The 26,769-nt window shown below is 40.5% G+C and overlaps 1 protein-coding gene across 2 annotated transcripts in view; it reads left to right on the top strand.

Moving 5' to 3' along the window:
• SWAP70 (switching B cell complex subunit SWAP70) overlaps positions 1-25,356 on the top strand; it is a 35,199-nt gene extending 9,843 nt beyond the window's left edge. The window contains exons 3-12 of one of the 2 annotated variants that reach the window (XM_063398010.1): positions 3,340-3,513; positions 11,117-11,344; positions 13,903-14,049; positions 14,305-14,413; positions 15,645-15,826; positions 19,196-19,303; positions 20,483-20,649; positions 21,442-21,640; positions 22,922-23,018; positions 23,336-25,356. In XM_063398010.1, the coding sequence (XP_063254080.1) occupies positions 3,340-3,513; positions 11,117-11,344; positions 13,903-14,049; positions 14,305-14,413; positions 15,645-15,826; positions 19,196-19,303; positions 20,483-20,649; positions 21,442-21,640; positions 22,922-23,018; positions 23,336-23,445 (1,521 nt within the window). In that variant the 3' untranslated portion in view covers positions 23,446-25,356. The remainder of the gene's footprint in view (positions 1-3,339; positions 3,514-11,116; positions 11,345-13,902; positions 14,050-14,304; positions 14,414-15,644; positions 15,827-19,195; positions 19,304-20,482; positions 20,650-21,441; positions 21,641-22,921; positions 23,019-23,335) is intronic. The other variant, XM_063398011.1, reaches the window with a different exon arrangement.
• The last annotated feature ends 1,413 nt before the right edge of the window (positions 25,357-26,769 follow it).

Here is a 26,769-nt window from a genome sequence, read left to right as displayed (position 1 = left end):
CTCTTTGTAAGCAGTAGCAAGCCATTAAGTAAAGAAAACCCAAAAGAGATATGTATGGCTTTTTCAAATATAAAAATGCTCTATTGTTGAAGGGTGTTTCTTGGGAGAATAGTTATGGAAACGAAGAACAAAATTGCATTTATATTTTTATCTGAAAATGACAGACCTGGCTATGTAAGTAAGTAGGTATGAAAGAGAAGAGCATGACTGTGTATACTTTCTTGTTTTGTTTGTTCATATACTGATCTGGCTTCCAGTGATTGCCTGATATATCCATATCATCAGTTGATCTTAAAAGATGAAAGTGTTAAGGAACGGGATTAAATTACCTGTAACTTCATGTTATTTGATCTTGACTAAATGCTTGTAAACAAGAAAATTAGTGAAGTTGTTTGGACAGAAGGCTATCTTTTTGGACAGGAAATATCTTGACAGTGACCTCTCTTCTTTTATAGATGAGTTTACATCAGTGCCAAAAGACAACATGCAGTGGGATGAAGTCACTGATTCATTGTGTGTCTCCTTTGTTGAAAACAAACAAGCAAAAAAAAGCAAAAACAAGAAACTCCTTCTTTCTTTACTTTTCCAAGGCATAATCTGTTATTTTAGATGAGATGATTGTAGAAAAATTTGTGTTAGTATATTCTAGTAAGCAAAGCTACTAAAGAAGGAGTGATGCTTTATAGCCCAGATACATAGGACGTTCTCTCAGTTTCCAGTTATGTATCTTATGGCAAATGAATTGATTCGAGCAAGAGTCACTGGCTCAAGAGAGATTTTTTGATCTTAAGACATTTTGCTTTAAGACATTAGTAAAATATTTAAAAAATTATTTCTTAAATTTCTTTTAAAATAGTTATATAACTGTGACTTAGAATTTTATTGAGAGGACTTTGCAACTTTTGGAAATAACTTCTGTTGTACTCTTAAATGCAGTTGTAACTTTTTATATTTTTTTGGTGCTGACTTACCCTCCAATAAAGCCCCCTTATACAGAACCAAGAAATCATCAAGAAAGGGACAATTGTCAAGAAAAACAAGGTAGTTAAATGAGGTGCATTCACTGCAACTAATTTCCTTTATCCATATAGGTAATTTCAATACATGATTTGAGTAATTAGTATTGCCTGACCAATTTCCAATGTTATGCATCTTGTTACTCAGCAGATAGATTTATCTAGAATTTTCTTGCATCCGAAACACAACCTGTCTTGTTCTGTAAGTGTCTCTTTCAGGAGGCAGCTGTGATTTGCCAATATAGTGTCTTCATAATTTGTTTTACTTGGTTCTCTAACCATATTTTAGCATGTTCTGTTATTTACAATGTGTATCTTTAAATACCAATTGGAAATGTTTCCTTTTCAGTGATGGCAGTGGTGGTATTTTACTGCAGGCCTTATTTAGAGCAAGGAAGAGTCCTGGTGCAGGGAGACAAAGAAGGACATTGTTCAAACCTCAGCTTATCTCATCATCCAGGCAACTTCATGAGTGCAAGTTACACTACCAGTGCTTGTTATATTTTTGGAACTGTTATTTTGGAGAGCCAGGCCTTGTGTGCCGATGTAATTATTGTCCTGTAGAATTCCTAAACAGGGTCTCTGTTCTGGATAATATGTGGGCCCCACCAAAGTCCATTTCAGAATCAAGCCTGGATTCTGAAAAAAGGGCTTACATGTCTAAAGTGGGATTGCTGGCACCACAGGACCTTTTGCCCTGTGGTAAAGTGGTTCTGAAACCTCTTGTTCAGCTGCTGCACAGTCCTGGTGGCAGGGATGTGCTGCAGGTGACCTGGGCTTTGACAGGAGTGTCTGAGGTGCTGCAGTCCTGCTTTGCTGTGTTAGCACAACTCGTGCACCACCAGGACATTTCCAAGGTGGAACTGCTCACCATCAGGGTGGGAAAAGTGCTTTTAGAAAAGAAGTCATGGTTCATTGGGCAGGGACACAGAAAAAGTACAGGCAAAAGAAGCCAAGGAGTGAAGTGCTGACGAATAGAATGAAGAAGAAGGAATCCTGATTTCTAGCCCTTCATCCAGAAGGTGTTTGTTAGTTTAGCTGGTGTTTCATTTAAGATCCGTGTTTCTTGTGCAAACAAGACAGATGCTGAACTTGTGGCTGTAGCAGCTCTGGCTACTACAGCTGCCACCTAATTCAAAGGACAGCTGTAGCCTCTTGCATCTCCATTCACATTGGTGGCCTCTGCAAGTATGAAAAGTCTATGGTTTTTGTTCATAGTCTCACTTTTATGCCTGGAGACTGTTCTTGTCATCAGGTTGGTTTCTTGTTTACTACTGTCTTTCTTTTCATCGACTTCCCATGTCTGTCATTGACTGAACCAGGGTGGTGTGGTCACTATATTTGACCACTTACTAGACTGGGTAGGAAATCATACAGTTTGCATCGGTGTTCTTGAAGCATCTGAGATCTGTGGTTTGGCTTATCATAAAAAAAAAAAATCACTGACCAGTACTGTTCTCACTGCCACAAGAGGTACAAGAACCTGTTTCTTAGATATGTTTTCCAAAATCTCAAAGGGGCTTCCATTGCAGTGCTGAACATGCCTTTATCAGTTACACATTGGTAAAGAAATAGCATTACTAAGTTATGGGGAAATAGTAAATAGGTTTAATGTATAATTTAAAGGGTTTAAAAACAGAATAGTAAATTAGAGTTCTTGCCTATATAAATAATTCACAGATTTATAGGTGTAGCTGCTAGGTATGATAAAGTATAATGAGAACAAGAGTAATTTTTGAATCAGTGAGGTGAAAGTTTGCAAGCCTGAGACAGCAAAGATTTTAAGTGAATTAGGATTTGAGGGAAAAAATATTCTGTGTTTATGAATACTCTGCAAGAGTTGGTTTGCATAATGTAAAGTAAAAAACATGTTAAACATTAAACATATTCCTTCCCAGTTGTTGCTCCAGTATTGATTTTAGCATATCCACATGTGGATTTGGCTGTGCTGGTTTCCAAATTTGCTATATAAAAGTTAGTGCAATAGGAGAGCAGCTGGAACTAAGTTCTGGAGATGGTTTGGAAGCTGATGTGCTAGAGGAGACACAGAGTGCACTGTAGCCTCCTTTCCATGGAGTCAGGGTGTTATTAACCCAACCAGAAATTGGAGGTTGCATGTCAGTTTTGCTAGGAGAAATTCTTTATTTTGCCCTGTTCAGGAAGTCAGCATGCTACAGTACTCTTTTTGGGCCTTGATGTTTTGTGCAAACTACAATTTTCTTGCTGCTTTTTGTATGATGAAACCTGATGAACTTTGTCTATCTGCTATTCTGTGCCATTTGTGCATATCAATTTCTTTGTTGTTCTTCAATTTTCCCTTTAGGTTCAAGGAAATTTCGACAAAGTTGAATTCAACAGGATGTGCTGGACTCTCTGTGCTAAAAAGAACCTCTCTAAAAGTCCTTTGCTGATTAGTGATGAAGATGCATTTAAAGTGTGGGTTATTTTTAACTTCTTGTCAGAGGACAAATACCCTTTAATCATTGTACCTGAGGAGGTAAGAAACAAAAACTTAAGCTCTTTAACACCACTTTGCCTAATGTCCCAGTTGAACTGTGTGGTACTCTCTAGAGATTTAAGATGAAATACTGTTTAATTCAAAATTTTTATTCCCCTCTTTTAGTATTGTAAGGTCTCAGGTGCATTTCTCCATCTTCCAGGGTGCATATATGGGGATTTCCACAGAATACTTGAGATATTGATAGCTCTGTGTGTCTGTCATTTAAACAGCCTGGACTAAACAGGATAAACAGGACATGCATGGATGTGGTCTTTAATCACAGCACTTGCTTATAGGTGGCTACAATTTTGCAAGGTCAATATGTCCATGTGACTCTGAAAAATGCCCCCGTGTGTTCTGTGTTACTGTGACTTGCAAGAAGATTCTTCAGTCTCATGTCACCCTCCTGATGGAAAGGACAAGACAAAATTTTCTGATGGTGTCTGTTTCTGATCAAAAGCAGCCAGCCCCTGAACACTCTTGCTTGAAATGTCTGAAGGAATAATACCAGAGAGATTGCTTTATACTTTTAGTTCATGAACAAGTATTGGCAGTACTCAAATAGGGATTTTCACCCTAAAGCAAGATTTCAGTATCTCCACTATTCTCCCCTTTGGGTTGGGTGGGGAAAGAAGCAGAAAGATCAGAACTGATAAATAATCCCTTGCAAAACTGTGTACACATATCCCAGTGGTTTGCAGTTCAGCACTGAAGGACTGAATAATAAATATCTGCAAATTGTTGAACGTCCAGGGATCAAAACAGTCTGATTAACAGGCCACTAACAACATAACTGTGGGACTCCAAGGTGTTGTGCCAAACCCTCAAGTACAGATAACTCTCTTATCAAAATAACCTGTTCTATTTTGCTTTCTCACTCACTTTTTAGCAGAAGACTTTCACTATGTATATTTCTGTTTTTGCCAGACTGGCCCATGCCAGGGCCCTACCTGGCATGCTATATTCCCATGAGAAATGAGACAGTCTTTTTGCTTGCTTTCCCGTTTGTTTCTGTTGGTTCTGGGAAACAGAGATCAAAAGCTAAGACAGCTCCTTTCTTAGTGGTGCCAAATTTGCCTTTGGTAGGTCAGAGCCACTAATAAATACCAAAACTCTGACTCAAATCCATGTCTCTGGTTTGTCAGTGTGTTCCCCACTGTGCAGCCTGGCTTACATGTGGGCAGACATTTCACATCTCCTAAATTGCTGGCATGGTTAAAAGCTTCAGCCCTGCCAGCTCTAGGGTGTTGCTCCCCACTCCTTTACCAAGCAAGCCCCAGATTGGTGCTGTCTGCTGTGGCTGCTGCCAGGTGATGCCAGTGTGTCTGTGTGTTGGCAGATGTGCTTCAGAGTCAGCACTGAGCTGAGGTTTTCCAGATTTTGTATGTGCTGTTGTTTGCTTTCCGTCCCATCCTTAATGTCTAGGTTAACCTGTATTGCTCTTCTGCTTGGTTTATTTTAAAAATTCTGATTGTGGAGCTGTGTGTGCATCTCCTTGATTACAGCAAGATTTAAATTATGCAGTTTGTTTAAAGATGGCTTAAAGAGCCCGACTGACAAAGAAAGGCTGTTCTGTTCTTTTCTTATCATATACAATGCCTGTATTCACTCCACCTTCACTCAGACCACACAGTTAATGTAATCAGCCACTGGAGGAATGCTGTCTGTTGAACACACCCCTTTCTGGTTTGCATTGGTCCTGCATCAGGTTCTCTGTACTTCTGGAAAATTTGGCATTTACTTATCTACACTCTGCATGAAATTCCCGAAGTAAAAAGTCTCAATTTCAGCCAGTTTTGCTTTTTCTCAGATGTTTTATATCTGCCTTTTTTACAAAATGGCTTGCAGGTCGTGTATAAAGTGAGGGGATTTTTACAGAGTGAAGGAGAGGAGAAGGGGGATGAAAGCACTGCTGTTCCTGCTGTTGATGTTTTGCTGAGAGCAGTGTAAATCACTCATGTGTGACTACAGCTTCCCACCCAGGGAGCAGGCTCTCCTGCCCTGCCCAACTGCTGCTCTTATCGTTGCCTGAGAATATTGCAACACACAGTCTAGTGCAGTTTCTGGCTTAGAGATCCAGCTGCTTGTGTGGGATTCATCTGTTTCCCCTCCTCCCTCCCTTCCACTTTGTTGGCTTTTGTTTTGGGGGTTTTTTTTGAGGTTTTTTTTCCACTTTATAAGTAATTGAGACACTTGCCACGTACTTTCAGGTTGCAAGGGTGATCCCTTGAAGATTCTTGAAAATTACAAGACTTCTTTAGACTCCAGTGAATGTATTAATACAACTTCATGTGGCTGTAAGGATGCCTTTTCTTCTTCCTTGGAGCAGCTGGTCTTTGAGACATGCTTGGGAATCTGAAGTCTGAATTTCCTTTTTTTTTCTTTTTTTTCTTTCTTTTTTTCTGTAATTTTTAAAATGAGATAAGTGGTTTCTGCAATCATTTCATAGATTTCATCTCTCATATCTGGAAAAGCCTCCTGCTTAAGTGCAGTTTCACGTTATTTGCATTGTGCTGACTAAATACTGAAGGTGCAGCTCATCCAGAGAAGGGAAAAGAGGCTACTTTGGAAAGGATTCAGAGATGCAGGTTGAGAAGAGCTTTAGAAAAAGAGCAAAGTGAGGAAAGGAGTTAGCAAGAGAGAATCTGAAAGCAGTGGAAAGGTGGTGCAAGGGCCAGAGGCTGCTTGTTCAGCAGAGGCCAGCCTTAAAGCCAGATGCATTGGCTGCCCTGTGTTCCTCACCTGCCCTTGAAGCAGGAATGCCAGCCCTGCACTTGAGGGAGATATGGTTTGTAAAATCCAGTGTGGGGAAGGGATTGGGTTGGTGTGTGCAGTTTTGGAATGTGTGAGAATTTCAAGCTTGAGAGGATTCCTCTGTGTTATGGGGAGAAGTCAGGGGACACAGAGACAGGTGCTGGTGACTACAAGGGAGCACTGGCCACAGTTGGTAATGGCCTTGCATTCCAGTGTTCCTTCTGCTGCCTACTGGTGGGCAGCTGAGAGCACTTGGAAGAGCTAGGAAGGATCCAAGATTCATGAATGTCTATTTTGCAAAGGTGCTCATGTGCCAAGGCAGAAAGCAGGGACCAGGTGGGAGCTCCTTCCTCTCCTCACAGCCAGATTTTTTGTTAGATCATCTGAGATGCAGACACCCAAGTGTATGTTTCCTTCAGCTCTTGCAGGCATTATCTCTTCCATGAGAAGGATAAAATGAAGGAAAAAAGGTGGAGAGAAAGGAAGCCATAAGGGGAGAAATATTTCTGTTTTGTCATGAGCTTTTCTTCTAAGTCACCTCTTAGTTGTTAGAGACTCATTTGTGTGTCTTGGTATTCTTTCGCCAAACATTTTCTGTTTTATTAAAAGGTTTTTAAGCACTTCCCCTTTCTTACTTCTGGACATGTGACTGCAGCCTTAGGTATGCTTTATCGCCCGAGAGCTGTGGTGTGTGGTTAGTTGGGTTTCTGGGCCATTCTTTGTGGTGAAACTCAGAGATATGCACACTGCAAGCTGCATTTCAGTGTTGTAATCCAGTGTTCACAGTTTATTTCAAATAAGCCAAACATATGTGCTGCTTTTGGCTTCATCTGGAAAGATTTGTACAGTCATTTTTCACATGTCCTCTAGTCTTCAAATTTATTGACAGTATTTCTAATCCTCTTAAGAGGACTAAGCCTTGTGTGGCCTTTTGTGCATGTCAAAATGAGGTGAAGTTTTCTTAGCCTGAGGAGGTGATAATGTGATCCAGTAGTGATTTTTCTGGAGTGTGTTTTTTTGACCGTGTTTGCTTCCTTGTTCTGCATTCTAGTACCAGAAACTGAAACACTGAATGAAATACTGGGAATTGACCCTTGGTCCTTCAGAAATTACATCAAAACTGATATAAAGAGAACAAAAGCTGCTTGTGTGGGGTTTTAATTGACCCATGACCTCTAAAAGTTGATGACAGTAGTCAGGAAGATTTTTAGTCATTTCCATCAGTCATTTGGTTAGGAAGATTTGCATCAGTTCTTCCCATTTCACTGCCTTCTTCCTTGATTGCTGCATGAAATACAGTTTTCAGCTCACACAACATGTTGTTTCTTGAGTTGACCTTTACTATACTTCACTTAACACTGATTTAATTTGGAAAAAAAAGAAACAAGGTAGTGACTTACACTGGATAATGAACATGGTTTTGCTGGTGGAAAAGAAGAAACAAATATTTGACTTAAAAGTAAGTGATGTTCTGATGGGATGAAGAAAAGGAGTTGATGCTGACTGTGAGATGGGATATGACCACTTTCATGGCTGTGGCCCAGTGACATATACTCCCACAGAATTTTGTACTATGTGGGTAGACTTTTGACATCTGCTCAGTTAATATCACAAACCTTATTTGAATAGTGTGGCCCAGAATAGCTTTGTCTGCTGTGCTCTGCTGGGCATGAAAGCCTCCTTGGCATTATTTTTCTCATTCTAAGAGACTCACTCGTATATCAGAAAAATGTGTGAAAAATCTGTGATGCTTCATTCCCCATGGAAGCAGGAATACCTGGAAAAGGAAAACAAATAGACACTGAAACATGGGGAAAAGAAAGTGCCCTCTGAAAGAAGCTCCCAAACAGACTCATGGTAGAGTTCTGTTCTTTGTTATTGTTTCTGATTTCTCTTAGCAAAATTCTGGCTGGAAAGTTTGTTGATTTGAGAAGGAAGCTCATTTTGGTAGTGTGGAGCCCCTGGGTCCCTACTGGTATATGCAGTGTTAACAACTCCCTGGTGTTTTTGCACCTGTATTTTGCATACTTTTGACCTGAAAGCAAAGTCCTGTCAGAATAGTGGTAAACGTCACTTTTGCTTTTCAACATTTCAACATTGCCTTTTAACCATAGGAATAGGTTATATTTGAGACAGGAGCCTTAATTGGTCACTTATTTGCTGGGTTGCCATGTCTCTGTGGAGGAGGGTAAATGTCATTTGCTCTCAGAGGTTCCTCATTTGAGCACCATGTGAGCACCACAGTGAGTGGTCGCTATTTGCTTTCACACTGGTGCAACTTATTTCTTTGTATTTACCTCATACTTCCATATTCATACTGTGCAAAAGTCACTGTTGCTGTTGAACAGATGTATCAGATAAACTTTTTCTAGGAACTTTGGTTAGCCATGTACGTGACTGAATTCAAGATAAACCTTTAATTTTTTTTAGTTTTAGAAATTGAATTGTAGCATGCACAGGTCATTTTTCACTTCAGAAGAGTTAATGTAGTTTAAAATAATGAGTATTTTAGTAGGATTATGAGATATCTATGGTCATGTAAGTGACTTGTAGATGGCAGTTAACAGTTTTAAGTGGTTAAATCTATACTATGAATCCAAATAAGATAAAATGTATACAAATAACACTAAAGAGAACAATGTGTTGATTTATTTTTAGTGTATTATATGATAAAGTGTACTAGCTAAGAGTTTTGCATTGCATCATTTCCAGACCAATAGTTTGATCCACATTTTATTTATATGGCTTGAGCAAAAATGAGAAAAAAATTATTCAGGTATGCTCTTTTCGTGTGTGTGTGTTCCGTTGTCTGCAAGGGAGACTTGGTACTTTTAGATAATTAACCAGAGGAATTTGAGAGCTGCTGTGCCTCAAGCAGTGTAAGAGGTTGTGAAATTCTGTAGTAATGTATTTTAAAGTTAGACTTCATATTTTTTTATTATTATTACTGTGTAGAATTTTGGCAGTTATATTATCTACCTAATTAAGTGTGAGTGATTTTAGCTTCCAGCTAAAGTCCAGGATCAAGGACTTAAAGGGAATGAGCAGAGTGGCAGAATGTGTTTTGAACATGATTTAAAAAATCAAGGTTTTAGGAGATTTGCTTTGAAACAGCTTTTCAATGCTTCTGTTCTTGCACTGTGTGAAGGCTTTTTTTTGAGTTGGGTTTTTTTTCTATAAAACTTGTCTGGAGTAGGAAGTAAGCTGCTTCCTGCCCTTAACTGAATACTGAGGATTTATGGTAGTCAATGCTTGAAAGCCTTGAATTATTTTTTTAACTTAAGGATTTTGGAGAGTGAAAATCAGCAAAGCTTATTTTAAAGACTGTGAATTTGAATGCCACTTCTGCAGAGGCCTCTGTTAGACCATGTCTTTGCTAATAAGAACTGGATGAGGTGCTAAAAAAATACTGAAGTGTCTTACGTGGTGAAGCTGAAATGAAAAACAGTGCTCTCTGCAATTTCTGGAGGCATATTCTGTGCCTGGCTGGGCTGTCTTCTCCTAGGAGAAACTTGAGGAGGATGTGACAGTCACAACTTGGAGGTGTGTGCGCTTCCTCTTCATTCAGTGGAGCAGGAACTTTCCTCCTGACCCTGCAGCAGCTTTGCAGCTCCTTCATTTTGCTGTAGCGTTACCTACGTGCTCCTGGACAAGGAGCTGTGACACCAAGAGAGTCAGGGAGCTGAAATAGTGGGAAAAGCCCATCCATCTGCAGGGTGAATTTGGGAGCTTACTGTTCTACTACACACATATGTTTCCTGTCCCTAGACATGAGGGAAAGGAAGGGATTTGGCTGTGCCTGTTGCAGGGGAGAGAAGCAGCAGCCACAGTGTTAGCATGTGTGCTGCATGAAAACCTTCAGGCCTGGGAGTCCTTGTTGTGAAATGTGGGGGGGGGACAAAAAGACTTCTTTATCTCTTTGTACTCCCAAATCTCTTGTGTAGAGACTCGTGTGCACTCAAAATCCTATTAGACCAGCTAAAAGGTGGCTCTGAGCTGTGGCAGGAAGGCCCTCACCAATTATTTTGTTTAGAGTCATTAAAAGCATTTTGTATGTGCTCAAAGCTGTAGATGGCTTGGATTTCTGCAAATGAATTAAATGAAATTCTGCAAATGAACAGTGATGAATTTAAAACCAACATAAAAAACAAACTAAAGAACCACAGCCTTTTCTGCTTCTTTTTCATTCTTGTGTTTGTTTTGATTAGTGTTACCGGTGTTGTTATCCTTTGCATGGTAATGCTTTACAGAGCAATGAAAGATTAAAGGACAAAGAGAATTTATTTGGGAAACAAAAGCAGATGTGAAAGATTTGTTCTTTTATTTCTTTTGATACAACTGTCAGGATTGTGTCCAGGGATGGAGTGCTTGAGAGCTACAGAGGAGGGGTCAGGTATAGATGATACCTGGGTCATTTCTCATTTCACTTCTAGTCCAAATGTCCTTCTTTTCTTATGTTTTTGTAATTTGTTTGCTTTTTGCTTACAAGAATACTCTCTGAAACTTCTTGTTTCCTCATGCTTCAGTCATCACAGTTTGTAAGCCTTTACAGGGAAGGTACCATGTGTTCTGTAGGAATCTAAAATATTAAATGAGGCTGTCATGTTCAGTTCTTCATTTTACTGTGAAGAGAGTAGCTGAGGGACGGGATTGGCAGTTAAGAGTTCAGCTGAGACAGAAGATTTAAAACCTTTGTTAATTAAACCACCTACATTTAGGAGCCTACATTTGAGTGTAGGAAACTCGCTGTAATGGGAATCTCTGGAGAAGCTTCATTTACAACTCTGAAACATTTGATTTCTATGCCTGCTGCAAATGATGGCTTTCTGTTTGTGTTTCTGCACAGATTGAATATTTACTTAAAAAAATCACTGAAGCAATGGGAGCAGGCTGGCAGCAAGAGCAGTTTAACCATTACAAGATTGCTCTCAACACCAGTCGAGAGGGTCTTTCTGCTTGGGAGCTGATTGACCTCATCGGAAGTGGGCAGTTCAGTAAAGGAATGGACAGGCAGACAGTGTCCATGGCAATCAATGAAGTCTTTAATGAGCTCATACTAGATGTACTCAAGCAGGTAAGAACACCAGAGAATTAATGTTTTAAAGTAGAATGTTTGACTGCTTTAATTAGAAAATGTTCAATTTGTGCTCAGATTTCTTTACCCTATGAAAAGATGAGCAGGAAGAAATTAGGTAAATTATCTATAAGAGTTCTTTAATTTGAGCTTATAAAAGCTCAAATCAAATTACATTATAAAAGAAATGTGCTGCTGTTCAGATTGTTGTAGCAGTATTATGAATGAATTACTTCTTGGGAAAGCTTGCTTTTAGAAAGTAAAAGAAGTGGGCTCTGACTTGAATTATGGCCTTTTTTACACTAGTACCAGCTGCTTGTTAGTTCACAGAATAGCTGCATCATGCTCTCAGAATAGCTGCATCATGCTCATGTTCTAGTGACAGCTCTTCAGTCTTTGGAAATGGTTTTCTGTAGTTTGAGTTACGCTGTAGGAAATGCAGCTGTGCTGGGCACCGCCTCTGTATTCAAACAAGGGGGTCTGGACCAGGGTATTGCTCCAGCTGAAAGGTTGGCTTCTCAAGTTCTCCACTTCAACAGGGCAAAAAGGTGTGGAAGAGCTCCAGAGGGCTCTCCCTTCTTGTTCTGCTTAGCAGGCTACATGACTGACAACTTATTTACCCGCATTCAGACTCCAGAAGTCATGCTGGCTTTTGTATTCTTAGCAACTTCTTTCTTCAGATTTCCAGTGACTCAATTATCAGTTTAGGAATGCCTTTAAAAACTGCATTTCTTTCATGGGAATTGGAAGTACCACAGGGACCTGAGGGGTCACAGCAGCATTTACCTAGAGAGCTCTTTAAATTAACTTTTACCTGACAAGAGAATTTTTTTTTCATCTTTGATTTCTTGGTCAGGAGAGAAACAAAGGCTTTCTTGGCAGGCTTTCCTAAGCTGTTCTGAAGAAACCATCAGAAAGTCTTGGCACAGGAAATTGTTTTGGAATACCCACAGAACAATGCAGAAGTCTATTTTTGTTAACTGCTGGTTGCCTGTTGGAGGTGAGGGCTAGGGGCACACACACATAGAGTCAGTTGAGGGCTAAATGAAGTCATTCTGCTGTTTGATACCATGAAAATAAATCAATCAGTGTCAGTTCAGTCCTACTTGAAACTCGTGAGGAAGTCAGATTTCTTTTCAATTTTGATTCTGCATTGTGTGTCTTCCCCCACACCATTTTGTTTTGTTGTTTTTGGTCTCCATTCTCTCCTCTCTGGGTGCCTGGCCTTATTTCTCAAGGATGGCTGAGTGCCTTTGAATGATTCCTTGACACTTAAAAATAGTTTGTGTCAAGATTTGGCCCTGTGCCTCCTAAGCAGTTTGGACAGTTATTGGCCCAGTGGAGAGCAGAGTTCTCTATGTGATTTTGGTATTCTGATACCTTGTGGATTGACAGAATCGTCCTGTTTATTGCAGTAATCATAGAATTGCTTCAAGGTGTTAATTAATGACACATGGTCTCATAACCAAGTATCATGCTACTCTTTTTATTGACCGCATCCTGGATCTCTAAGGCTTATGGAGGATAGCAGTGATAGTTAAATTTGTGATATTTAGTGTTCTGAAAAATGTGTCCTTTGTGTGATGGTTGATGTGAAAAGGTCATGCTTTTCGAGAGCCCTCAATGGCTTCTTGGAAGGTGAGAAGCAGCTGATACTGAAATAATAGGTAAAGATTTTGCAGACATTTGAGGGGAACATATTAGTCTGACTTGGCTTTGAAAGCAAATTTGGTAAGTCAGGAAGGGGAAAAAAATCCTGGCTCTGACTTAGACTGTGCAAAGCATGAGGACTGAAACTGTAGGAGTCCTTCACATGGCCTTGCAACTGCCCACAGCTCGGACCTGAGTATGACGGCGGCAAAAAAAGCTGTTTCTCTGTGCATTCCTGGTCTGGAGCAAGGGGTGGGGTGGCACCTGGGAATAGGCACGGCCTTGGCTCTGGACATGTTTAAGTGGCTAGAAAAGCTGAGCACAGATAAGCTGTATGTGTAGGGAGTGACTTGGGTTTTTATTTGGTTTGGTTTGTTTTTTAAACAAAAAAGTTTCTTCAACTGTTCTTAATGTTTTCTTTCCCTTCAGACCTGTAGAGAAAGATATCTTTGGCTTAAATATGCCACAGCACATTTCTTTATATCTTTCTTTTTTTTTTTTAATACAAGCACATTTGCTTGTATCAAAAACCATGATAAATAAAAGCTATTACAGAAAAATGTTCCTTGGTCTCCTTTCCAATTTCTTCATCCTCTTAATCTGAAATATTCTGAGTATACTTTCTGCATGGCTTGTTCATAGTTTATATTGATGTTGGTGTTTGAGTTTCATCTGTGATTTGACTTTTTTTTTGAAGTTAAATGTCAGACAAAAGTTTATGTAAGTATTTGGGGAATACAATTATGGAAATGGAAGGTACAGCTGAAATACTGGCTAACTTTGAAAGTATTTGGGGCTATGAGGTAACTTTTCTGTGTGCTCTATTGGGTCTTTACACCTTTACATAACCAAAAGACCAGATGGTTCAGCAGAGGCCAGGCATTCAGCTGATCTGTTGATTTTAACAGGGCTATATGCTGAAAAAAGGTCACAAACGGAAAAATTGGATGGAACGATGGTTTGTGCTAAAACCCAATATTATTTCCTACTATGTAAGTGAAGATTTAAAGGACAAGAAGGGAGACATCATATTGGATGGCAACTGTTGTGTAGAGGTAAAACAACTCCAAAAACTATGTATGTCTCTAAAGATCAGAATTAATCCTTTTTTGTGTGTGGGATTGACTCCTGGTATCTTTTAAAAGAGCTTTTTTTACTTCGTATGATACCAGTTCATGGATACCCTTTTAATAAAGGCACTTCGTGCTGGTATTTGTATCTCTGTGACACCTAACTGCATAGATGCTGCTTGACTTTATAACTTGGATTTTGATGTTAGCAAAGCTAATCTTTATTGTTATCCATTTTAGGCCTTGCCTGACAAAGATGGAAAGAAATGCCTGTTTCTCATAAAATGTCTTGATAAAACCTTTGAGATCAGTGCCTCTGATAAAAAGAAGAAGCAGGAATGGATTCAAGGTGAGGTTTTAAAAATGTTAGTTACACGAAAGTATAAGGTTAGTGGAATTCTTACATCAGTGCTTTACTCAAATTTGAAATTCTTGGTCTTTAGATTTTTTGATATCTCTGTTTTGGGCACATGGATCTTTAAGGGGTTTGAGACTTCGAGACAACTAAGGATGCATGTAGGGGGAATCGGTTTTTGTCACGTAGGTGCCTCAATTCAAGCAGCCATAACCAAACTGAAATGGTTATTATTGTTGTTTTTTATATTGACTGTACTTTAGGAATGGGGAAGGGAAGCAACATTGTAAATTATTGCTTTTGGGGAGAAAGGGAAAGCTTGTTCATTTTGGCGCTATAAAATACTGGCTTTGGTTTTACAGTTTTGCTTGAAGTAGTATGGTTTGGTAAGCTGAGGATAAAGCTGGGAATTAGGGCTTGCTTTTCTATTCCCATAGTAAAGGTACTCCTTCTGAGACCTTCCCAGATATGTGATGGGTACATCCATATGCAGAGTGAGGTAGAAGCCCTTGCAAAGCTGTTGTTACCAATGCCATTGAAGAATCTGCAGCAGTTAAATATGTGGAGCTGTGGGCTTTCATTATCACTTTCCTCTTTACCTGCAGCATGTGTTTCATTGCACCAAAGTCAGGTGTATGATGAATGCTTCCAAAGGAGATACATTTTTGTGGTGGTATGTGAATAAAATACCAAAATCATCTGCCACTCCTCAGCTTTGCTGTCTTAAATATTTTCTCACTGCATGTAAATGAATGAAAGCTACGGTCTTACTAGGAGAAAGTTTTCCCTCAGAGTATCTGTAGGAATACAGGGTTTAAGATTGGCTCTAGGGAGGATAGATAACATCTTACCCCTTGGTTAGTCACTGAGTCTAGGTAGTAAGAAATCTTGAAGTGTTGGTTTTTTTTCTTGCAGCTGGGCATATAAGTTACTCATATGTCCACAGCGTGTTAAAAATCAATATCGGAATTGACCTAATGCAGTGGAATTGCCAGACCTTATCCTTGTGGTACACAGCCAGTGCTGAGAGGTGTCTTTCACTTCTGGTTTGTGTTGACAGGCAGCCTGATGAGAAGTAGGACAACTGACAACAGTGCTTTCTGATTTAAAAATATACCTAAAAATCTCCAAGCCAACAGCCAGCACAGCACTGCCAGTCGCTTCCTAAAGCCTACCCAGAAATTTCACCATTCTCCTTCATGGTATTCTCTTCTCTCCTCTCCAGCCATCCAGAGCACTGTGAACCTGCTGCGGGCAGGGAGCCCTCCTCCCCACAAGGAAGCACGCCAGAAACGGAAGGAGCTGCGCCAGAAGCTGCTGGCTGAACAGGAGGAGCTGGAGAGGCAGATGAAGGAGCTGCAGGCAGCCAACGAGAACAAGCAGAAGGAACTGGAGACCGTGCGGAAGGTAGGATTGGGAGCTGCCAAGCTTCCAGCCTAAAGCTCAATCCCTGTGGTTGAACTGGGCTCCTTGGAGTGGAGCTGGGCATCTCTGTCCTGTTCAGGCACATTAAGCAGACTCCTCCAGAGGAGCTGCACTTGTTTCAGGCCCCTGTACTGGGCAGGGGATTGTCAGGCTGGTGGAGAAGAACCTGCCGGCTCTATGGATGGTGTCTGGGCACAGGAGAGACCAATATTTTGTGTTGCTTTTGGGTTTTTGGTTTTCCTATCCTGTCAGACACATCTGTCAAACCTGGGGCTTTCCATGAAGATTTTCTTCTGTTGTTTACCCAAGTTTTGTTATGTTATTTGTATCTTTATGGGAACCGTTCTCTTCCCACAGATGTAATTTCTATAATTTCTGTCTTTAAAAGCAAAAGATGTGGCTTTTCTTGCTATGAGAGCTTTAGTGTGGAGTGTGCCTTGAAAACTGCTTAGAACTCAGTATTCAAATTGAAACCCTCCTCACTTGCTGCCTTTCATTTTGGCTGCTGCTAGAGCAATCCAGATCTTCCTTTGTTTACTCTACATGTCTCCACTACTTCTTTAAATTAATGTGAGTTTTTTGCATTCCCATTTAGGACAAGTCTGCATCATTGCTTGATTTTTTTGTAAATAAACCCCACCAATTTTAGCCCTTAGAAGAAACTTCAGTGATCTTTGCAGCTATAAATATGGTGAAAATATTAAATGTTTTGAATCTAGAAAGCAAATAAAATAATAAAAAAGCCCCACATTTTTAAAAGTCTTGTCATTGTCACAATTTGTGGCCAGGAGAAATTTGTCTTTTTTAAAATTAATCTTACACTGTCAGTCCTGATGTAGGTATTATTCTGTATGCCTTAAACGGAGTCTGACAGTGGAAAACCATTTTTAGTTTGATTTTGGCACCTGTAGTCTACCATGTGTTTAAGATTCATGAATGCAAAACAGACAATAAAGGCTAGCCTATGTTACCTTCTACTGGCAAGTAATGTATCTGTTAACAGAAATCATAAGGTTGGATTTCTGCATTGTTTACTTTGTGGAAAAGTATTTAGGGGGGAGGATAACATGAGAGCAACCCCAAAGGAGCAGTAGGATGTTGACAGGCTACAGTTTCATAAAAATCATAATGGATAAACCAAAGAGAGTTGTGGCCAGAAGCATCTCTTGAAGTGGACTGGATTAAAATGATTTCTCAAGGTAAAGTCTCTCAGTAAAGCAAAATGACCTGAACTGTTGCGCTTTGCCTTGGTGGAACTACAGAGGAGGTACATTGTTGGAGGAACTGAAAGTGTTTAATTAGTTAGAAAAATGTTCTTCAAGAAAAGGCTTTGTAAATGCTTCAGGAAACTGGATTGTTCTGGGAAGCTTAGAGGTTGATATGCTTCTGATGGCAGTGAGCCACCATTTATGCAGCATCTGCCAAAGTGCACTTTGGGACTGGTTTGTATTCTGGTAGCTCCTGCAGTGGAGTATTTCAAAAGAATAAATGCTTTTGTCTAAAACAGACTTTTTTCATATTTTTAATGGAATTTTGACACGTGCACATAGACAGGAAGGTAAGTTTTTCCTTGTGTGAGAGCATGCACAAGATGTGTGCACCCTTTCTGTTTCAATTTGGGGTCTTGCATGGGTTTTGGAGACTCTGTGCCTGCTGGAAGGGTGTGTTCCTGTTGACTCCCCCCTCCAACAGTTGTGGCTTTTCCCTGAAATGCACAGCTCCCAGTGACCTTACCTGCTAGGAACAGCTTTGTTGGATTCAGCAGGAAGTTGCTGATACTGAGTGGACAAAGATAATTTTCTTGTTGAGCTCTCTGGCAATGGCCTGGCATCTGCCCTTGCCTGTGACTCTGCACATTCACCCTATCAGCTCAATATTGGCAATGTTTGTTTAATTTCAAAGGGGGGAAGGAAATCTAGAGGAGATTTCACTTAAATAGGCATCTTGGATTTGACTACAATTACATGCTTTTGAGTGTCCTGGCAGAGGAAGAATGCTGTCTCTGAAATACTGTCATCATTTAAGCCTTGCAAAGGAGGGCAGTTCTGTGCTATGTTCTGCAACATAGACCCAGAAAACGAAGCCTTCTCTTTCACTTCTTCCCATCTATTTCAGACGAGAGGGATACCACAAGCACGTAAAAGAGTGAAAGTTTTAGCTTGGCAGTGTAATCATTGAGGCATCTCATTAGTTCATCTAGGTTGGTGAGGGAGTATGATTTAAATGTGGTCCCTTCAGGAGCATGACAGAATCACAGGAACGTTTGGTTTGGAGGGGACCCTAAAGATCATCCAGTCCCAGTCCTCCTGCTGTGGGCAGAGACACCTTCCACTACACCAGGTTGCTCAAAGGACCATCCAACCTGGCCTTGAACACTTTCAGGGATGAGGCATCCACAGCTTGTCTGGACAACCTGTCCCAGTGTCATCTGCTCTAGGCTTGGTCCAACAGCTCCATGTCATCTTTATGTTGTGCTGCTCTTGCTAAAGGTCTGTGCAAACAATTCCACAGCCCAGCATATTAAAAAAGAAGCATCAGATAAGTTTCTTAGGAAAATTTTGTGAAAGAATGATTTTGTTTTCAGTACTGATAAAGTTTAGGCTGGTGCTTGAAGATTTCTAACCTTGTGGGATTGAAATCCTGACAAAAGGAAAAGCTCTTACCACTGTCTTTATTTGCAAAATCAAGACGCAACAAAAGTAAAATAAGATGCAAGAAGATGGAAAGGAACCAGCGGCTGTTTCCCTGGCCTTAGCTAATGTTCCTTCTAATTTCAGGTGATGATTATGGACTAGGATTTTATTTACCTTACTTGGTAGTTCAGGGGATGTTAGAGGGATGATTCACAATAGCACAATCACTTATTCTAGTCAAAGTTCGTGGCACTTCTGCTTTCCTATGGCAATTCAGTGCTTCTCATTTCTGTTTCTCTATGAACTCTGCCTGCTGGCATGTTTTCCCTATTGGAAATCCTGTGCAGTCCTGCCTGAAATGTGTTTTTTCATAATAGTTTTGTATTCTATTGAGGTAGAGGAGGAAATACAGTGATTTCTATCACTTGGGCAAAGCAGGACTCAGAGGAAACTTGGAATAGTCAGGTAATTGCCTTTTCATTGGTAAATTGAAAATTGTCTTGCAAACAATCAAGATAGAAAACTATATTTAAAGGCTGTGAATAGTATCAGACATTAAAAAACCCAAACTGGTGCCTTGATGCTTTTGAAGCCTTCTTCCATTTTTGTTACAATCAAAAATTGTTAAATAAGGTTCCATTCCCTCAAAGTGATTTCATTTTGACAGATTGGTTTTTTTCCTTCTTTTCTTCCCCCTACTCCCCACCCTTCCTTCCAGCAACTGGAAGCAGCAGCTGCTCGTGCTGCTGAGGAGGAGAAGAAAAGACTTCAGACTCAAGTTGAATTACAAGATCGCTTCAGTTTGGAGCTGGAGAGAGAAAAAATGGTGAGTAGTGCGCGAGGAGTTTTGCTGCTATTACACAAAGGGAGCCAAGCGTTCAGCAAGGGCTTCCCTCACAGGCAGCCTCTGAAAGGATTCCACAGATTTTGCAGGAGACTGGAGAATGGAATCTGTATTGCATTTATTTGAGATGTAGGAATACAATATTTTTACTGGTGAATTCAAATACTGGAACAGCTCAGCTACAATTTGTACAGCGTTCAAAGTTTAAATACTATTGGAAGATTGGGAAAAAATAGGCTATTTGAAGCATAAATGCAGACTGAAGTTCTCCTTGCAGTTTTCAGAGATGGAGAAACTGAGGCCGATACTTGCTGTATGAATGAGCAAAATGAATCAGGCATAATCAAAATGCATTTTACATGTTCCTAGAAGTATTGCTTTTTTATGCTGTGTGTTCTTTTACAATTATACACACACACAAATATAAAAAATAAAGAAATATTGTTGCTTTAGAATACTGTTACTATTCAGCCACACTGAGGTTTCTCCAAAGAACTGGTTTTCAGTCTTCAATGGCTTTGTCAGGTTGTTCTGTTAGTTTGGGAAAAAAGGTAGAAAAAGTGATATGCTGGGACATCTCGGAACATTAATGCACTGAGTGATGCTTTATGGGCTGAGCATGAATTCCTGAATACAATCCCTTTCTGGGTCACTGGGATTTGAGTCAGCTGAGAGGACCAGGCTGCAGATCAATGGGGCAGGACATGCCAACCTCCTTTGCTGCTTTGCAACCCTTTATCTATCCTGTGCCTTCATCCAGAGACATAAGTGTGTGAGATACACTGCTGCCAAGAGGGGAGTGAAAACAGTGCCATTAAAGTAGTCTGACTTTCATGTCTGGTCTCTCTACAACCTTTTTCTTCCTTCAGTTGCGCATCTGTAAACTAAGCAACAAGATCAAGCTGACTGAAATTAGGTTTGAACACCTGTAGAAGTCCTGTGCTGCAGGAAGTAGGTCAATATAAGTAGCCTGTATTATTTTTTTTAATGCTATTGGTTCCACATCTGCAAATCTAGCCTCAATTTAATCAGTTCTGCTCTGCAGTCAGCAGGAAAAGGTTTGTCTCTGAAAACATGGCCTGAGGGAAATCTGGCAATTCTTTTAAAAATTTGGAATCTGTGTTGAATGGTAGCTCATGTGTCCCAAATTTATGCTGCTAGGTAAGACAAAAAATGGAAGAACAGGTTGCTCAGAAATCATCTGAACTGGAACAGTATTTACAAAGAGTACGCGAACTGGAAGAAATGTATAAACAGCTAGAGGAAGCATTGGAGGATGAGAAACAGGCACGTCAAGATGAAGAGACTGTGAGGAAACTTCAGGCCAGGTATGGCTGTGACCAGGTAGAAAAGTGTTTCAGTTCCCCCTGCCAACAGTGAGTACCTGTGCCCTGCTACTAATGACTGGTTGCCTCTTGCAATGGGGAACTATCTTCAAGTCCAAACACAGGACAGATTTTATTTTTCCTTAAGCTATGAAGACTGAAGCTGCTGTTTATGATTTTTAAAATATGTCTGATTGGCCTTTAGCAGAGGGCAAGCTCAGCAGTTTTGGAAAAGCAGGTGCAGTTATTTCTCCATTAGGTGTTGTGCATGTCAGCATGTGAAAAGCTGAGGTCACTCTTTACAGGCTTTTCAGCCTTTTATTTTATAAAGCAGTAAATGTAAAAATGACTTTCTGCTGCATTTTGTCACAGGTTTAAGCTGTAATGATAAAGGGTTAAATTTCTTCTTACAGGGGCTTTGTGGAGAGTGTTTTTCTCTTCATATACTCAGTCCTCCTAAGACAATGAAGATAACTTATGCATGCCTGTTTCTTCTGGGGCTCTGTGTTGTGTATTTGCATTATTGACTACATTTTCTGAATAGCCCTTTGTAGCGGTCAGACTGCTTGCAGTGCTGGCATGACACTGAAGGCAAACCAGCAAACAATAACTTTTCCCTGCTTCCCAAGCTTTATTTTAAACAATATTCTCTTTCCCTTAAAAAAAAAAAAAAAAAAAAAAAAAAAAAAAAAAAAAAAAAAAAAAAAAGAGGAAATAAAAAATTAATTAATTTGGCTTCCCTGCAAGGCTACTACTTATGTTAAAGTGCAGCTAATGTCACAATCCCCATTGCAGATTGCTGGAAGAGGAGACAGCAAAAAGAGCTGAACTGGAAAAATGGCATTTGCAGCAGCAACAGACCATTCAGATGACAGAAGCAGAGAAGCAAGAGCTGGAAAACCAGAGAATGATGAAGGAACAGGCTCTTCAAGTGGCCATGCAGCAACTGAAGCAGCTTGAATTGGAAAGGAAGGAGGCCCTTGAGCAGTATGAGGTGAGGTGCTCTGGTCATCAACCTCTCATCCTTATCCATAGGTTGAATTTGAAGTTCTTCAATATTACGTTTCTTTAAGGGTTAGTATGGCACAGAAGTTATAATAAGAAGTAGGATAGTTGGGTTGGGGTTTTTTTCTAGTTTTTACTGGGTTTCTAGACCAATAGATACATTTGAAGAAGAGGATCTGTTTCAGACACACCTCTGAACCTCTTTTATTTATTTTTGTTGCAATTTGCATGCAGGCCAGCTCAGTCACATCCTGAAATATTCTGTGTACATTTGCCTTCTACTGCAGACTCACTTCATGTGCATGTGCCATAAATGGATGCATTTTGCCTCCTAGTTAGTAATTCTTGCAGTGTTTTGATGGTGTCATGGCATGGTATTATCTTCAACAGATAAAAAGTCAATGTGTTACTGTAGGCATCTACTCCTCAAAAATGTATTTAAGCATTGAATGGAAGTCAAGGATAGGGAGGAGTTGGCTCAGATTCTCAGTGTGCAAGTGTGCAGCAATGCTTCGTGTCCGAGACGCCAGGCCTGCTCTCTGCCCTGCCAAGTGTTTTTGGGGAATGTGGGTAACTGTTCATGGAAGAAATAGGAGCCAGAATCCAGCAAGTACAGAGGCTGAAGTGCTGCATGCTTTCCAGGGCTAGAGAGGTGTTTGTTGATCCTGCATTTGTTTAGGTCAGCAAAGAAAGCCTGGCTGGGTTTGTGTTTAACAGGGGAGGGTGTTTGTGGGGTGACCTCTGAAGGACAAGCCAGGGAGCTGTCTTGCCTGGCACAAAACACAAACGCTGCACTCACTGCAAGCAAGGGCCCGGCTGGGGTAGTTGTGGCCACTTTACAACTTCCTGGGGTGGTGTTACATCTCACACCACCACAAGATTGCTTCTGGTTAGTACTTGACTCTTCTTTTAGTGACATCTCAGGCTTTTTGTATGGGAAGCATCATTTACTACTCCAAAGGAATTGTTGAATACAATAGACTTATAAAACCACAAAAAAAAAATCCACAAAATAATTATTTTGGAAATAATTAAACATTCCAGCCTTCTATTTGGAATTGCCCAGAAGACCAGTCTAGGCTGAAAAATGAAGACCAGCGTCATTACACAGCTAAAGATTCTTGTAAAAATTACTTAGGGTGGTTCCACACTAAACAGAAGGCTGGGGGAATTAGCATGGTTCTGGTTTTTGGTTTAAAAGGTGTTGTATCTTTTTATATAAACAGAGTAAAGCTGTTCTCATTTTCAAGTGGGCTCTGTCTTATTTCAGGAGGTTAAGAAGAAGTTGGAAACGGCAGCTAATAACACCAAGAGTTGGAAAGATAAAGTAGCTCATCATGAGGGATTGATTCGACTAATAGAGCCAGGTGAGTTATCAACAGAAGAGTTACAAAAATGTGTATTTATTCTGTCTCATGTACTTACATAACCTGGTGACTTACTGAAATCTGCCTTTTCCTGTAGTTTACTGGTTTCACAGCAGCCTATAAATATCACTCTTTGTGGTAACTGCTGATGGGAACTTTGAAGTCTTTACCTCTATTGGCCCTACTATCATGATTTTATTATCATTATTGTTTGCTTCTTTTATGTTTAAAACAAAGAAAGTATCAGCCTGAACACTGCAGGTGTGTGATGCCCCTGTCAGAACTGCCTGTCTCAAGTATTGCTCTCTGTCTTCCAGGCCCCAAGAATCCTCACTTAATCACAAACTGGGGCCCAGCTGCCTTCACTGAAGCTGAACTAGAGGAGAGACAAAGGAGCTGGAAAGGGAAGAAGGCCACTTCGGAGTGACAGTGGCAGCTGACGTGTGGCCTGGAACAGGAACCCGCCTCCCCTCGTTCTGCTTTGCACAGAGCAGCCTGTTGCTTACAAAATTTAGTTTGCTCAGCAGGTTGGGCCTTTTTGCTCATGAAACGCTGTTTACTGCGCTGATGGGTCTGCTCAGAGCTCAGCCATTGCAGTGGGTGGTGTCTGACAGGATGTGCTGTTTTCTCTCACTTTCCCAAGACTTTGCAACTGAAAATTTGTATTGAGATGTAGCTTGTGACAGACAGAGTTGCTCCTATACTAGCCTGTAACAATCTGACAGCAGCTAACCAGTCAGGCAGCATCACTTTCATTCCAGAAAGTGAAGGTAGCAGTTGTTCTGCTGGTTCAGTTTACTATAGTTTCAACCCAGGATAACTCAGTCCTGGAGGTTGTGTCCAGCTCTGAGATGAGGCATTACCTTTTCTTCCTTCTTTTACTTTTGCTGTCCCTCTGTTGCTCTCTGCACAATGCTTAGTGCTCAGCACCACATTCCCTTGGCAGGAGGGGCTGGCATCACTGGGTGCCTGCTGCCTGCTTGTGTTCGGTGTCCTGTTTCCCTCTCTTTGCAGGAATCCAAACAAAAGAACTGGAGATAGGCATGTAGAAAATGCTGCTGTAAGACATTTGGAAAAAATAGTTGTGCAAGACTGTTTTTGTGCTGTCTCATACTTGAGAAGTGCTAAAAATAGAGCCTTGAGAGTTCTCTTCAAAGTTTAAAAGATGAAGTTTTGGCTCACAGATTTCTGAAGCAGATGAATGGAAGGTGATAGCACACACAGGGCAAATATTCTGTGTGTCAAGGCTGTGTTTGTGCAAGAAATCTGATTATAACATCCCAACATTTTTAGATGTAGCACTTTTGTCTTACTTTTAATTGAAGGCCAGTTTAAAAAAAGATAAGAATAAATAAAAATGATAAATGTGTAGTGATACTGTTTAGAGAAAAAAAAAAAAGTAATTCCTGTCAACGAAATAACTTCAGTCTTTCTAGTACCAAGGCTTCCAAAGCGCCTGCTGTTGTGCCTTATTATTCTCTCCTGGGGCAAAGCCAGTTATTTCTGTTTTTGTAGGGAAAAGGAACAAGCCTGTGACTTCGCTTTGCAGATCTCCCACACCAGCGTTGCTCAGTAAAACAGGATTCCTGCCAACTTGTACAGGCATTTGGAGATGCCCCCCTGGAGGAGCAGGTACCACTGGTGTGGCTTGTGAGCAGCTTTGATTGTACTCTGGCCATCCATCCCTCACTGCTTGTTAGTTCAGCTACGTGTTAAATTATTTGTAGTAAATAAGAAATTAATTTTTCAGGAGGATAAGCAGTGCCTTGTTGTGCAGCACTGTTGGTCTTGGAAGAGCAGAAGCTGTACAGAAGTGGTGTCCAGCTTTGGCAGTCATAAATATAATTTTAATTGCCTATTAACTAAGACTCACTCAAATACTGAATCTTCTCAGACATTTATTCTCTGGTTATATTTTTATATCAATTGAAATCTTTAATGTTTCAGTAAATGGAGTGCTGATTAGAATGGCAGGAAAATCCAGGATCTTCTTATTTATACTCACTGTACAGGAAAACAATAATTCCTTAAGCTTGATAACAAGGCATTTTTAAAACTGATCACATTGACAGAAGCTATGTGAATAAAAAAACCAACCACCTGTAATAAAATTACTAATGTACATGAGGTTAAACTTTGCTAAAAGAGCTGGAACAGTATTTTTAACTACCAAACATTTTATGTGGAGAGCAGAAGGGGTATTGGGACTAAACTTGTCTAATTTTTCTAACAGTCTTTATTTTGGACAACGGTTTTTTAAGAACACCAAATGATGCATGTTTTTTATATTTTTTACTGCTCTTTAGAAATGGCTGTTTAATAAAGTAATATAAAGTCATTTACATTTTGGAATTAATGGAATTAATATTGCCTGTGTTTCTTTTGGCCTGTTGAAGTTCCAAGTCCAGTGACTGTTGTGTGGAAGAAGTTTAATGGTCAGACCAATGGGATGTTGAAGGCATAATTAAGGCAGTGGTCACGTGATAACACGAATAGACTTTGTTTTAGCAGCACTCCTGCTGTTAAATGTTCATATTCAATTCTCCTTGCTGCAGCCTGAGGCAAGGGCAGGGCAGGCTCAGCCAAGGGACCTGTTGGGACAGATACACAGCAGCCCCTCACAACATGTCAGCCCTGTCTGTCGGTCTGGGTCAGCTCTTACTCACTGGCAGAAGAGGAAATGAAACAAGGTTCCTTTTAGCTTTGTTGTTCCTGCTTGTGCTGATGAATTAAGAAAGCTTTGTGTGAAGCTTTGCTCAGTAAAGCTGGGGGAAGTGGTTGGTTTAAAAATTAAACCATTTGCATGCTGTGCAAAAATACCACTTGAGAATGAGGCCTTTAGAGTGACACTGAGCAGGATCCAAAGGGAGCACAGAGCTGTGAGTCACAACCAGTCATGGATCAGGGAGCATGGAAATCTGCATCCTGCTGTGCCGTCATTTCTGCTCTCCTATTCCCACAGACCAACGAACCTGCTCATGGTGAGGATATCCCCACCAAACTGTGGGATCAGGGATGCCACTGGTCTGCCCAAGAAGCCCTAATTACAGCTCAGGTCAAGGGAAAGCTGTGTCTGCTGTTCTGAACCCTTGGCAGATACACTGGAGGGCTCAGCCCACTTGTTTTGTCTGCCAGATTGAGATTTCATTTACCTGCTGCTGCTGGAACAATCATGCAAACCACAACCCCAGTTACCATGCTGTTCCCTCTAAAAACAGGATTGGGGTTTGGTTTGGGTTTTTTGTTTTGTTGGGTTGTGGGGTTTTTTTGTTTTTTGGATTTTTTCCCTGTGACCATTTGATGGAGCTGATTTATGAGCCATGCTCACTGGATCACACATTCCCAAACTGTAACAGGCTGGCTTCCAGAAGCACTTTACTCCTGCTTCACTGTCTTGCATGAGCCGCCACAAAAGCAAAGCTTCTGTGGGGGAAAGGAACAGTGTCTTAGGACAGAATCTGTATCCTGGGGCAGGGGGAGGACCCCAGTCCCAGAAGAAGCCCTTGTTTGGCCCTGCTTCTGGCAGGGGTATTGGAAGCAGGTGAGCATTAAGGTCCCTTCCGACTTAGGCCATCCTATGATCCTATGGCTCAGTCATGCGGGACACCTGGAACAGGAGCTGCACCATCCCTCTCAGTAAAAGTGAATGGAAAATACCTGCTCTCATTTTTATCTCAAATATGTAAAGCAGTTTCGTAAACAATTCTGAGCAAATCAATGCAGGGCTGGTAAAGGGGATATCCACAAGGCC

The sequence above is a fragment of the Prinia subflava genome, chromosome 5 (assembly GCF_021018805.1).
Source record: "Prinia subflava isolate CZ2003 ecotype Zambia chromosome 5, Cam_Psub_1.2, whole genome shotgun sequence".
NCBI classification, from domain to species: Eukaryota; Metazoa; Chordata; class Aves; order Passeriformes; family Cisticolidae; genus Prinia; species Prinia subflava.
This window is presented reverse-complemented; position numbering and strand designations above follow the sequence as displayed.